General features: G+C 41.1%; 1 protein-coding gene across 6 annotated transcripts in view; it reads left to right on the top strand.

The window, feature by feature from the left end:
- Positions 1-13074, top strand: part of SPTB (spectrin beta, erythrocytic) — a 127576-nt gene that overhangs the window by 39401 nt on the left and 75101 nt on the right. For all 6 annotated transcript variants that reach the window (XM_026665619.2, XM_087950448.1, XM_087950446.1 and 3 more), the window contains one exon: positions 7342-7522. In XM_026665619.2, the coding sequence (XP_026521404.2) occupies positions 7375-7522 (148 nt within the window). In that variant the 5' untranslated portion in view covers positions 7342-7374. The remainder of the gene's footprint in view (positions 1-7341; positions 7523-13074) is intronic.

Genomic DNA, 13074 nt, shown 5'->3' with positions numbered 1-13074 from the left:
CTCTGCGGTTAAAGACACTGAGCTTGTCAGCTGAAAAGCTGACAGTTCAGGTTTCAGACCTGAGCACCATGTGATAGAGTGAACTCCTTGCCCCAGTTCCTGCCAACCTAGCAGTTTGAAAGCATACAAATGCGAGTAGATAAATAGGAACCACTGGTGGAAAGGTTCCATGCGCCTTGGTGTATAGTCATGCTGGCCACATGACTACGGAAATATTTTTGGACAACACTGGATCTGTTGCAGTGGTGGTATCCTACCGGTTCGGCCCGGTTCTGCCGAGCTGGTAGTGGCGATGAACAACAGAGACGGAACCAGTTATCTCCGCTGCTCTGCCGTTGGGCCCACCCGACCGACCGGCTCCCATACTCACCTTTATCCTCTGCTTTTGAAGCGCAGCTACTTTGCGCAGCGCAGCAGTTTCAGTGCTGCGCGGCAGCTGCTGAAACGACCAGGAGAGTGCAGGCTTGCAGGAGGTGAGTTGGAACGTCTTTTGCCTGTGCAAACACCTCTGCGCCTGCACAAAGGGCATGTTTGGCATGCTCATGCAAAGCATGCCCACCAAGCCACGCCCACCGAACCGGTGGTAAAACTTTTTGAATCCTACCACTGCTCTGTTGGCTAAGAAACAGAGATGAGCACTGTCCCTTAGAATTGGACATGACTGGACAGGGGAAATCTTTACCCTTAGCTTCACCTATTATTGTATCTATTCCAAGTCATAATAACAATTCCTACCATAAACTAGCAGAGGTTAAGACTGTTCAGAAGAAACCATTGGGTGCTAAGTGAATATTGGCAAGTGGAAATCTCATTTTTAATGTAAATTTATGTATGTGTGCACATGCACATATATGTACACGCATAGGGGTGAAATTCAAAATGTTTCCCCACTGGCTCTGTGGGCATGGCTTGGTGGGACTCAGTCTCTAAAAGGAAGAAGGTGGGCAGGCATGGGTGGGGCCAAGCAATTAAAACCATCCCTACCACCTCTCCAAATCGATTCAAATAGTCCCTACCACCTCTCCCGAGGTAGTGCAAGGTGGTTGAATTTCACCCTTGACATATTCTCATAACTGCCTATAAGCCATATGAATAAAATGCGGCATAAGAAAATAGTTAGAACAGGAGAAAAGAGCAAAGAGAACAAGATGGCCATGATTGGAATAATAAACAACAAGAAGAAAGTTACTCAGTATTTTTAAATAAATAAATTACAGAAGGTGATATCATCTTTACCTATTCCCATTATTTTTATGCATCTGGTTAATATGTAGATAAAATGAAGAAAATTAGGGCTACCAGACCTGGACTGGGTAGCAGCATTTGAATAAACTGCATATGTTTCCTACTATCTAATGGCTATGTGGATTTTTGCAGCTTGGAAGGAAAATTTCCTAAAGGAAATTAAACTTCAAAAGTTAATTAAAAACAACCTATTTCTCCTACTCCCATTACAAGAAACACCTTGTCTGGGTACTCAAGAAGGACTCTATAATTTCTCGGCCCTGTCATTAATGATAATTGAGCATATCGACACTTGCTGCATTGGATAAGATATTAATCCCTTACAAGCAGACTCTTAAACTAGCACTTTCAGCTTTAATTACAAGTGGGACAATTTCTAGTAGCATTTGTAACAAGCTGAGATGATGATATTATGTAAACACTCCAATTATGTGCTTGTATTACGTGTGAGTCATGGCAACTGTAATCATTACACACATGATTTTTGTCCTTTGTGGATACAAGATATAAGATCAAATCACATGCGTATTGCTAAAGGCATCAGTTAGAAGGGTCTTCGAAGAAAAAGAAAGCATTCCACAGATCATGAAGCAAAAAAATCTTACTAAAGTAAAACATTATTTTTTTCCATATGCTTAGATCATATTGACTTTTGCATAGATTAGATAAACTGAATTGGGTCATCTTGATGAAACTGATATAATTTATGTGATCTTTATCTTAGTATGCAGATAATCCTTGTTTAACAAACACTTGTTCAGTGACCATTCAAAGTTACGATGGCGCTGAATAAATGGTAATTAATTACTAATCCTTGATGTTCTGGCTATCCCAGCACTCCTATGGTCATCCGATAGTGATCTTGTAGGCCACCCACGCACCCTCCCCTGCTCAGCAACAGACTTGTCCTGTTGCGTTTGTGTCTCGCTAGTCACCTGCACATCCTCTTGGCAGGGCAGCAGCCACTTACCTACCTGTCAGCCTGCTTGCAAGCTGCCTGAGACTTAATGATCCATGATCCTAGCTTAGCGATGGCAACAGGGAGTGTCAGGATTGCCATCACTAAGTGATGTAGTCATGTGATATTGCACTTTATGGCCTCATACTTTAGCAACAGAAATTCTGATCCCAATGGCCATCCTCAACTGAAGACTCCCTCTTAATGCATTTATAATTAACCCAGAAGAAACATATTGAAGTGGGGAAATCAAACCATTATCAAATAGCGGTGTTGTTTTTACTCTGCTATTTTTAAACCCTTTATTGTAGAGAAAGTTTGAATATATGACAATTTATGAAAGTGTCGGGAAGAAGAAACTAGGTATATTTTGGAGGTGAATATTAGACATTCTCCTACTGAAAGTATTGTGTAAATTATGATAGGGGGAAAATCAGCTCATATGCAACTTTGTAAACTGTGGATATGGATGAAGCACTTTATGCCTTCTGTTTAATAATAGCGTCTACTGTGAGAGGGAATAACTGCCCTGTCGGGTACATGATATGAGAAAAATGGGGAAACACTTTACCATCTAGCTATTTGTCTTATCTTTCATCCGTTGCTCCATCTGGATCTGAAGGAGGCTTCATCAGCTCCTGGAGAAATGCTACCCCGAAGTGCCAGTCATTGCACATGCCCCTTTATGAAGTTTTAAAGTGGCCCTAAAGAGCCATGCTATTATCCTATAAAGGAAAGAAACGGGGACTCAAATTTGCTGCTGTTATTGCTGCATAGTCTTATTAGATGTGCCAGGGAGATGGGGAAAAATAAAGAATGGAGGGAGTAAATATTAAGATAATTTTCAGAGGGAGAACAGTGGAAAGCTGCAATTGTTTTTCCACTTTCCTGGGCCTTGCAGGAAAAGAAGAGCAGGTGTCTGGCTAGTTTTTCATACTTTCCTCCCTCCTTTCAAACAAATAAGTTAAAAGTGACAAAGAAGATGAGCGCCCTAATCTGAAAGTCCTTTTTATTACTATCCTTTGTAAGTAAGATCATGATGCAAAATTTAATCCTGGATGAAAGTACTGACCTGTCATGTATCATGAAAACAAGGTTGAGAAAAGAGTACAACAGACTGAGATGGGAAACTGGAGAGGTGGCATGGCATGTCTGTAGGAATTCCATCTTAGTGACCAGAAGTTCCATCTGAAAAATATGTCCATTTCAAGCTTATATTGGGGGTACATGGGTGGAGTTAGACTGCTAGGACAGTGTAGGATTACTGTTAGTGAACAATCCAATCTGTTCTACAACCATTTCCTTGTGGAATTATTAGGGTGATTTTTAGTACAGTAGTCCGGTTCCTTAAGGGTTCTTATTCTGGGAGATTTCAGCACCCATGTAGAAGTTGTCCAGATAGGTGTGGGTGAAGTCTTCTACATAGGGCATGATACTCATGAATCTGCCCCAGTTTGTTTTTGGTCCTGTGCATACAGCAGAGAACATGCTGAAGTTGGTATTTTGTATAGCTAGGGCTGGGATTTTGAGGATGTAGGATCTCTCTCATGCTGTCCTAGATTTATCTCTTTCTGATCAGTTTTTGATATTTCTGTTTGTGTGTGTGTGTTACAAACTTGTGCAGTAGTTGAGAGGGTTAATTGATTTGACCTAGACGCCTGTTCAACAAATATGATTTCTCAAATATATTTGAGGAATTTCTGTTACTACTTCTCTTGAAGCCCTGGCCAGTCTGTGTAACTCCAAAATGATCCAGACAATTGACTTTATTGTTCCTAAATGCCATCCTCCCTCTAACAGAGAAAAATCAGCACTTACGGTACTTTACCATGCAGCTTTTTGTTGTTGCTTCTTTATTTTAATTTCAAGGTTTTTACAGATGATATTTTTACATTAAAAAGAAATGATTTCAACTTTTAACTTTTTTTAAAAAACTAACTTGTTACTTTTTAAAAATATATTATTTGCATCTTGATTTCTTTACATAGGCAGACACTTTAGTAACATGTTGGAAAATATTGGGGTGGGGGTTTGGCTCATTTTAAGACTGGTTTATTTCTTTTTGGGATACAGTACATTTTGTACACAATTTAAATAGTTTAGCTTTCTGCTAGTTAGTGTTTCATAAAACAGTATAAGTATTATTTATATATATATATATATATATATATATATATATATATATATATATATATATATATATATATATATATGTGGATCTTTAGTTATTCGGGTTCTCTCCCGTAAGATTCAAAGTATCTAGGCAACGTTTGCAGGTCCCACTCGCCATCTTCAGGCTGGTGCTTTCGGCTTAGTGCCAGTGCAAGCAGTGTGTGACCGGAGCTGCCATCTCTCTATATACAAGTGGTGGGGGATGGTGTGCTGGGCTGGTTGGCTGTGCTGCAGCCTCTTGATTGGTTGATGGAGTTGATGTTGGTATAATGGGCTGTGTAATGGCCTTTTGTTGTGGAGATATCCTGGATCTTGTGCTGTCATCTCCTGGGTCGTTAGCCTCTTGTGTTTTAACGGCTTGGGTAATGGGTTGTGTGATGGGCTTGTGAGTTCTTTTGTTGTGGTATCCTGGGTCTTGCGTTGTAATCTCCTGGGTCGTTTGTGTTTTGATCTCTTTTCGATTAGCCTCCTGTGTAGTAACAGCTTGGGTAATGGGTTGTGTGATGACCTTGTGAGATTTATTGCTGTGGTATCCTTGGTCTTGTGCTGTGATATCCTGGGTCATTTGCTGTGTTGTGACTTCTTGAGTTCTTGAGGTGTAATTTCTTGAGTTTTTTTGAGTCTTTCTTGAGTCTTTTTGCACCACGATGAGTCCACCCGCGGCGTGAGAATCAACAGAGTCAGCAGCAAAGGCAAAGCGAGGCGGGAGCGCTCTTCATTCCCAGCAGATACCGGTCCTTGGGGCTGCTCCGCAGACGCTGCTGCCAGTCCAGGCGACGGCCAGTCCACCTCAGGAGGCAATCAGCACGGCCAGCCCAGCAAGCGGCCGCCCGCCCTGGGGTTTAGGTTGGTTTGACTTGGCCTCCTTCCGAAGCCATGCCCTAACGCAGCAGCCCTGGGAGAAGAGTCGTGACTCCCGACTTCAGAGATAACCTAAGAGCCGCCTCCGTTTGCTCTTCCCTACAACCTCCCCCAACCCACCCCACCCAATTGGAGGCCCAGGAATCCGTCTTCTCCTCTTTGCGATCTGGGGCTTGTTCTCTCCTTCTCCGCTTCCCGCGAAGAGAATTATGTTTGGCTCAAACCGTCTGGCAAGCTCCGCTAGGATTGCCAGCGCTCCCAGCCACCAGACGAGCGTCCCAGAGCAGACCCGTCCGCTCCCGCCTCGCTTTGCCTTTGCTGCTGACTCTGTTGATTCTCACGCCGCGGTGGACTCATCGTGGTGCAAAAAGACTCAAGAAAGACTCAAAAAAACTCAAGAAATTACACCTCAAGAACTCAAGAAGTCACAACACAGCAAATGACCCAGGATATCACAGCACAAGACCAAGGATACCACAGCAATAAATCTCACAAGGTCATCACACAACCCATTACCCAAGCTGTTACTACACAGGAGGCTAATCGAAAAGAGATCAAAACACAAAGCGACCCAGGAGATTACAACGCAAGACCCAGGATACCACAACAAAAGAACTCACAAGCCCATCACACAACCCATTACCCAAGCCGTTAAAACACAAGAGGCTAACGACCCAGGAGATGACAGCACAAGATCCAGGATATCTCCACAACAAAAGGCCATTACACAGCCCATTATACCAACATCAACTCCATCAACCAATCAAGAGGCTGCAGCACAGCCAACCAGCCCAGCACACCATCCCCCACCACTTGTATATAGAGAGAGATGGCAGCTCGGTCACACACTGCTTGCACTGGCACTAAGCGAAAGCACCAGCCTGAAGATGGCGAGTGGGACCTGCCGAAACGTTGCCTAGATACTTTGAATCTTACGCGGAGAGAACCCGAATAACCAAAGATCCACATACAAATATATGAGAACCTCAGAAAACATATATATATATATATATATATATATATATATATTCTTATGTTTTTGCGGGTACTTACATGTATGGTATTCAGCTTTGTTCAGGTATTTTCCCACGTCATTATAGTTGTGCTTTTAAAGTTGTAGCAACGTTTGGCAGAATCTCATCTGCCATCATCAGGCTTCTGTATTGTGTTCGTCAGACAAACAGACAAACACAATACAGAAGCCTGATGATGGCAGATGAGATTCTGCCGAAACGTTGCTACAACTTTAAAAGCACAACTATAATGACGTGGGAAAATACCCAAACAAAGCTGAATACCGTATGTATGTATGTATGTATGTATGTATGTATGTATGTATGTATGTATGTATATATAAAAGTGAAATACCACTCATGCATCATCACAAAATTTCCAGAACCATAAAGCCTACAAACTTGAAATTTGGCACACGTGCTCCTCTTGGCTTCTAGGTGCTAAGAAAGGATTTTTCGAAATGACCATCAGAGCATTAGTATTTTGTATATTATTATTAACACGCTCTGATGCTAAGGAGTTCTACTCCCCCTCCCTACCTGAAAAAAAATTGTTCCAAATGCAAATCACAAGCAGAGAAGTTTCAGTTTTAGTTTCACAGCACCAAGCAGCTTTAGTACAGAACAGTTGAGCTAAGCCATGCCCAGTCTCCTTGCACACACAGCAAATACTGTTTCAGTTTCCAAACAGCCCTGAATTCTCTCACACACTGACAGGACACTAGCCAGATGAGTACCGATGGCTGCTGATAGGCAGAGGCACAATTTCCCCCCCTTATTTTCCTCCCCAAAAACTAAGCCCAATCACATGGTTTCGTAGCGAAGCACAGGTATAAAGCTAGTACTATATTAAGTATAATCTTTCTATAACCAGACCTGTTGGTCACATTAATTCTGCTGTATTCAAATATTCTGATGAAGGTACTGCAATTCTCTAGGCAAGAATTAGCATACATCAGTGTGTAAGAGAGAATCATACTTTGAAGCTAACTTAAAATATTTGCATGGGTTGTGTCATGGAGTAGCTGTGAAAAACACAGGGCATTTTTATATTGGAGTAGTAACATTGGTTTATATCCCTTTTGATGATAGCTGAAATTAGAGAAACAGCAACACTCCCAGAACATGACATCAGCAACCGATTTTGATCACTTGGAGATTCAGCCGCAGTATAATCGAATCAATGCTCGATGGGAAGCCTCCGATGATGAGTTGGACAATGACAACAGTTCTGCCAGACTCTTTGAGAGATCCCGGATCAAAGCTCTAGCAGGTAAATGTACTGCATTTTGCAGGCTGGGGCATTTATTAATAAATGGATCCCAACCTTTCTTTCTAAGGCAAGAATACATGCAACTGTGAACCTTTCCTCCTCTTCTTCCCTTCGTTTTGCTGCCTCTTCTTTTTTTTTTTCCTCTTAACAGCAGCCTGAGAAATTCATTGTCATAGAATCAGGTCATACAATGTGTGGCTTCTAAACCTAGCAAAATCCACCTGCCTTCTATTGCAGGATATAGCTGCTGGAATACTCTTCCCTTTTTTTCAACCTTCCAAATAGACAAGAAAAATTAGAGGGTTTTTTAAATTTTAAAAAATTGGTATCTATTCTTAGTATGGCTTACTGGGTAATATTGCATGGACCTGTTTTGAAGCTTCATTGTCTTATGGGGAGAAGGGGGAAGTGCATGTGACTGAATCCTTATTGCAGAACAGTGGTAGAACATCAGAGTACAGCTAGTCCTCGACTTACAACCACAATTGAGCCCCAAATTTCTGTTGTTAAGTGAGACATATGTTAAGTGACTTTTGCCCCATTTTACAACCTTTCTTGCCATAGTTATGAAGTGAATCAGTGCAGTTGATAAGTTAGTAACAAGGATGTTAAGTGAACCTGGCTTCCCCATTGACTTTGCTTGTCAGAAGGTCGCAAAAGATGATCACTTGACCTTGGGGCACAGCAACGGCCATAAATATGAAACAGTTGCCAAGCATCTGAATTTTGATCACGCGTCCATGGGGATGCTGCAAAGATCGTAACTGTAAAAGACGGTCATAAGTCACATTTTTCAGTGCCGCGGTAACTTTGAATGGTCACTAAATGAATCATTGAATTTCACTGAATTTCAAATTCCCAGAGGTTGTGGGAGGAACTGCTAGCTGCTTGTGAGGAAGCAGAGGGTGAGTAGAAAGAAGAAAGATAGTGGCCCGCGTGCCGTTAGGCGCACAAATCACATAACTATAAACCAAGAATACCAATAAGACATTTAGGGTAAGTGCGCTTGAGATTGTGATTTTATTTTATTTCAAAATGACCGTCTTAGTTCAATGTAATACTTGTTTTACAGCTGTCTTTCACAGTACTCTTTTCAAATTTGGATACTGTCCTCTTTGTAAAAAAAATAACCAGTCTACATGGACAGATTACCTATCTAGAATCTCTCATCTGTGCTCTCCAAGCAGAAATTAGGTGCCCAATCCAGCCATCTATTGAGCTGCTGTGCTACCAGCCCCCACTATCACAAAGATCCTACAGGAAATGGGCAGTATGGACGACCGTGGGATCTGGCAGGGTGAGAGCTGTGGACCATAAACGCAAAGCTTTTGCTGTGTCCTAGCATAACAGATACAGTGCCCTTGCTGACCTTAATAGGAACACTAAAATGACAGGTCAAGGTAGTTGTGATAATGATAACTCAAGTCAGTCGGGGATCATGGTCCTAGAAGAAGAACTTACTTTGGAAAGGAGAAAGCGTGAATCAGGTATTACGTACCAGTAACACAAGAACAGCAAGACATCCAAAAAGAGAAGCCACCTTCTGGTTGGGGACTCAATTGTAAGGGATGTAAATTTAGGAAAGGATACTGAGGTTTTGAAAGAGATCAGGTGTCTACCAGGTGCTACTGCCAGCAGAGACAAGCGTATTCTTAAAATAGTCAAGAATGCCAGCAAGGACTGTGATGTTGATGCTATTATACATCTTGGTACAAATGATCTATCCCAGAAGGATGTGCTTTTGTTCAGAAAGACTTCCAGAGCTTGGGGTATGAACTTAGTAATATGGGCTGCAGGCTTATCTTTTCAGAGGTTCTACCATTATACAAGGAACAAAAAGGGAAAGGGCAGCATGTAGCAGAGTTTAATGTGTGGCTAAAGGAGTGGTGTAAAAGGAAAGGCTTTGGTTTTATTAGTCATGATGTCTGCAGCTGGTCCAATGAAAAACTGTACAAAAGAGATGGTTTGCATCCATCAAAGAAAGGGACTGAGTTACTTGGCATTAAATTCACAGATTTCCTGGATAAACATTTAAACTGAATAGCGGGGACAGAGAATTAATGGATTCAGGACATTTCTGTCCCCAGCAACCTAAAACTAATAAGGATACCAATGCATGCAAAACAGATGTTTGTGTAGGTAAGATTATCAACTTTGATGCCAACCAAAACCAAGCATTTAATAGTGAGTGCCATACCATGTGCACTAATCAAACAGGTGACAAAAAAGTAGGGACAAGCAGGCACAACACAGGTTATGTAGACAGTAAACACAGTGTCAGACATAAAGATCTCAAGTGCCTATATACAAATGCACAAAGTTTGGGGAACAAACAGGGTGAACTCGAACTAAGAATACATGAAGGTAAATATGATATAGTTGGAATAACAGAAACTTGCTGGGATGAAACCCATGACTGGAACATACTGGTAGAAGGATACAATCTATTAAAAAAAAAAACCAGACCCCATAAAAGAGGAGGTGGAGTTGCACTGTATGTAAAGGATCACTATATTGCTACAAAAATGCATGAAACCAAAGATGAAAATCTCCTAGAATGCATATGGGTCAATATAAAAGAAAAAAAAGAATGACATGGCCATAGGTGTGTGTTATAGGCCATCCAATCAAGCAGAAAATATAGATGTCCTTTTCAGCCAACTAACAAACATATGCAGGAAACACACAAAAATAGTAATGGGAGACTTCAATTAATCCTGATATCAATTGGAAAACTAATTCTGCACCAAGTGAGAAATCAAATAAGTTCCTAACCAACCTAGCTGACAACTTTGTTGTCCAAAAGGTAGAGGGTGAAGCTAGAGGGACAGCCATACTGGACTTAATTCTTACAAACAGAGAAGAAGTGATAGAGGGAGTTGAAACTGCAGGAACCTTGGGTGAGAGTGACCATGTCATACTAGAATTCAACATAACCCAAACACAAGCAACAGAACATAATGACACCAGAGTCTTGGATTTTAAAAGAGCTGATTTCAATAAACTCAGAGAGAACTTGGGAAAGATTCCATGGATGAAAATCCTAAAGGGAAAAACAACTCAAGAATCTTGGGAAACTCTAAAAAGTATGATCATAGAAGCCCAGACCAGCATAATACCACTGAGAAAGAAAAACAAGAAATCCAAGAAGAAACCAGCATGGCTGCACAAAGATCTCTCTGGCAGATTGAAAGAAAAAAAGGACAAGTACAAAACAATGGAAAGAAGGACATACAACTAAGACAGAATATCAGCAGATAACCAGAATCTGCAAAGACGAAGTCAGGATAGCAAAGGCTCAGAACGAATAAAGACTTGCAACAAAAGTAAAAGATAATTAAAAAAAGTTTCTTCCAACATATAAATAACAAGAAAAAAATCAAGAAAACAGTCGGTCCACTAAAGAGAGAAGACGGCAAGGAAGTAACAGGCAACAGAGAGAAAGCAGAACTGCTTAACTCATTCTTTGCATCCATCTTCACGCAAAAAGAAACTATAGCTCAACCCACCAAAAACATAACTGTAAAAGACAGACCAGAAATAAAAGTTAAAATAAGCAAAAAAAATAGTAAGAGAACACCTGTCTGATCTTGATGAAAACAAATCCCCGGGGCCTGATGGATTACATCCCAGAGTTTTAAAGGAGCTGGCAGAGGTCATCTCAGAACCACTGCACCATATCTTTCAAAAATCCTGGAGCACCGGGGAACTACCAGAGGACTGGAAAAGAGCTGATGTGGTTCCCATCTTCAAAAAAGGGAAAAAAAACAGACCCAGGAAACTATAGATCAATCAGCCTAACATCAATACCTGGGAAGATACTGGAAAAGATACATAAAAAAACAGATCTGCCAACATCTAGAAACAAGTAAAGTAATAACTAGCAGTCAGCACGGGTTTGTTAAAAACAGATCATGCCAAACCAACCTTATTTCATTCTTCAACACAGTGATTAAATTAGTAGACCAGCAAAATACTGTGGACATAATATATTTAGATTTCAGCAAGGCATTTGACAAAGTAGACCACAACCTACTTCTTAGTAAGCTAGAAAAAAGTGGAATAGATCGCACCACCACTAGATGGACTCGCAACTGGCTGGCAAACCATACTCAACGTGTAAGTCCTTAATGGGTCTAAGTCTACATAGACAGAAGTAAGTAGTAGGGTGCCACAAGGTTCCGTCTTAGGCCCAGTACTCTTCAATATCTTCATTAACAACTTAGATGAGGAATTAGAAGGGGAACTTACCAAATTTGCAGATGATACTAAGCTGGCAGTAATAGCTAACACCCAAGAAGATAGGCTCAAGATCCAGATGGATCTTGACAGACTAGAACACTGGGCCATATCTAACAAAATGAAATTCAATGTAGAGAAAAGTAAAGTCCTACACTTAGGCAAGAAAAACCAAAAGTACACATATAGACTGAGTGAAACCAGGCTCAATAGCAGTAACTGTGAGAGGGATCTTGGAGTCTTAGTGGACAACCAGCTAAATATGGGCCAGCAGTGTGCAGCAGCAGCCAAAAAAGCTAATGCAATCCTAAATTGTATTAACAGAGGGATACAATCAAGATCAAGGGAAGTACTAATACCTCTCTATAAAGCCTTAGTAAGACCACACCTAGAGTACTGCATCCAGTTGTATTTATAAATTATATTATAAATTACATTATAAAAAAGATGTTGAGACTCTAGAAAAAGTACAGAGAAGAGCAATCAGGATGATTAGGGGACTGGAGGCTAAAACATTCAAGAACGGTTGCAGGAACTGGGCTTGGCTAGTCTAGTAAAGAGAAGGACCAGGGGAGACATGATAGCGGTCTTCCGATATTTGAGGGGCTGCCACAGAGAGGAAGGGATCAAGCTATTTTCTAAAGCACCTGTAGGCCAGACAAGGAATAATGGATGGAGACTGAACAAGGAGAGATTTAACCTGGAAACAAGGAGAAACTTTCTGACAGTGAGAACAATCAACCAATGAAACAGCTTGCCCTCAGAAGTTGTGGGAGCACCATCAGTTGAGACTTTCAAGGAGAGATTGGACTGCCGTTTGTCAGAAATGGTGTAGGGTCTCCCGCTTGTACAGGGGGTTGGACTAGATGACGTACAAGGTCCCTTCCAACTCTGATTATCTGTTAAATCTGTTATCTGTTAAAATGTGTAAGTCGAGGATTACCTGTATTTACAATTAAGTACTAAGTTCATTTATCCTTCATTCTAAATATTTATCAGTCTCCCCTTCCCTATTAATCCTGCCTGTTGCTGCAATGACATTTTATTTTCTTCAGAGAAAGCTTGAAAGAGATTTTAAAAATCCCCTATGGTACATATGGGAGCAATGCTGGTGAAAAACAAATACCATGTCAGCCCATCAGCACAAATCAAGGTGGCAAAGAAGTGAAGCAACCAGTGGCTGGATGAGAGAATGGGTATCTCAACCAAATATGGCCATGGGAGCTGAACATGTCACAGCCCCTGATGGAGTCATCACTTCGGTCATGAAGCACCAAAAATCATGCATATAGTAAGGCTTTGTATCTAGAGTA

Source organism: Notechis scutatus, chromosome 1 (assembly GCF_049901735.1).
Source record: "Notechis scutatus isolate UNSWTSFEM ecotype Mainland chromosome 1, rNotScu1.2, whole genome shotgun sequence".
Taxonomy (NCBI): Eukaryota; Metazoa; Chordata; class Lepidosauria; order Squamata; family Elapidae; genus Notechis; species Notechis scutatus.
This window is presented reverse-complemented; position numbering and strand designations above follow the sequence as displayed.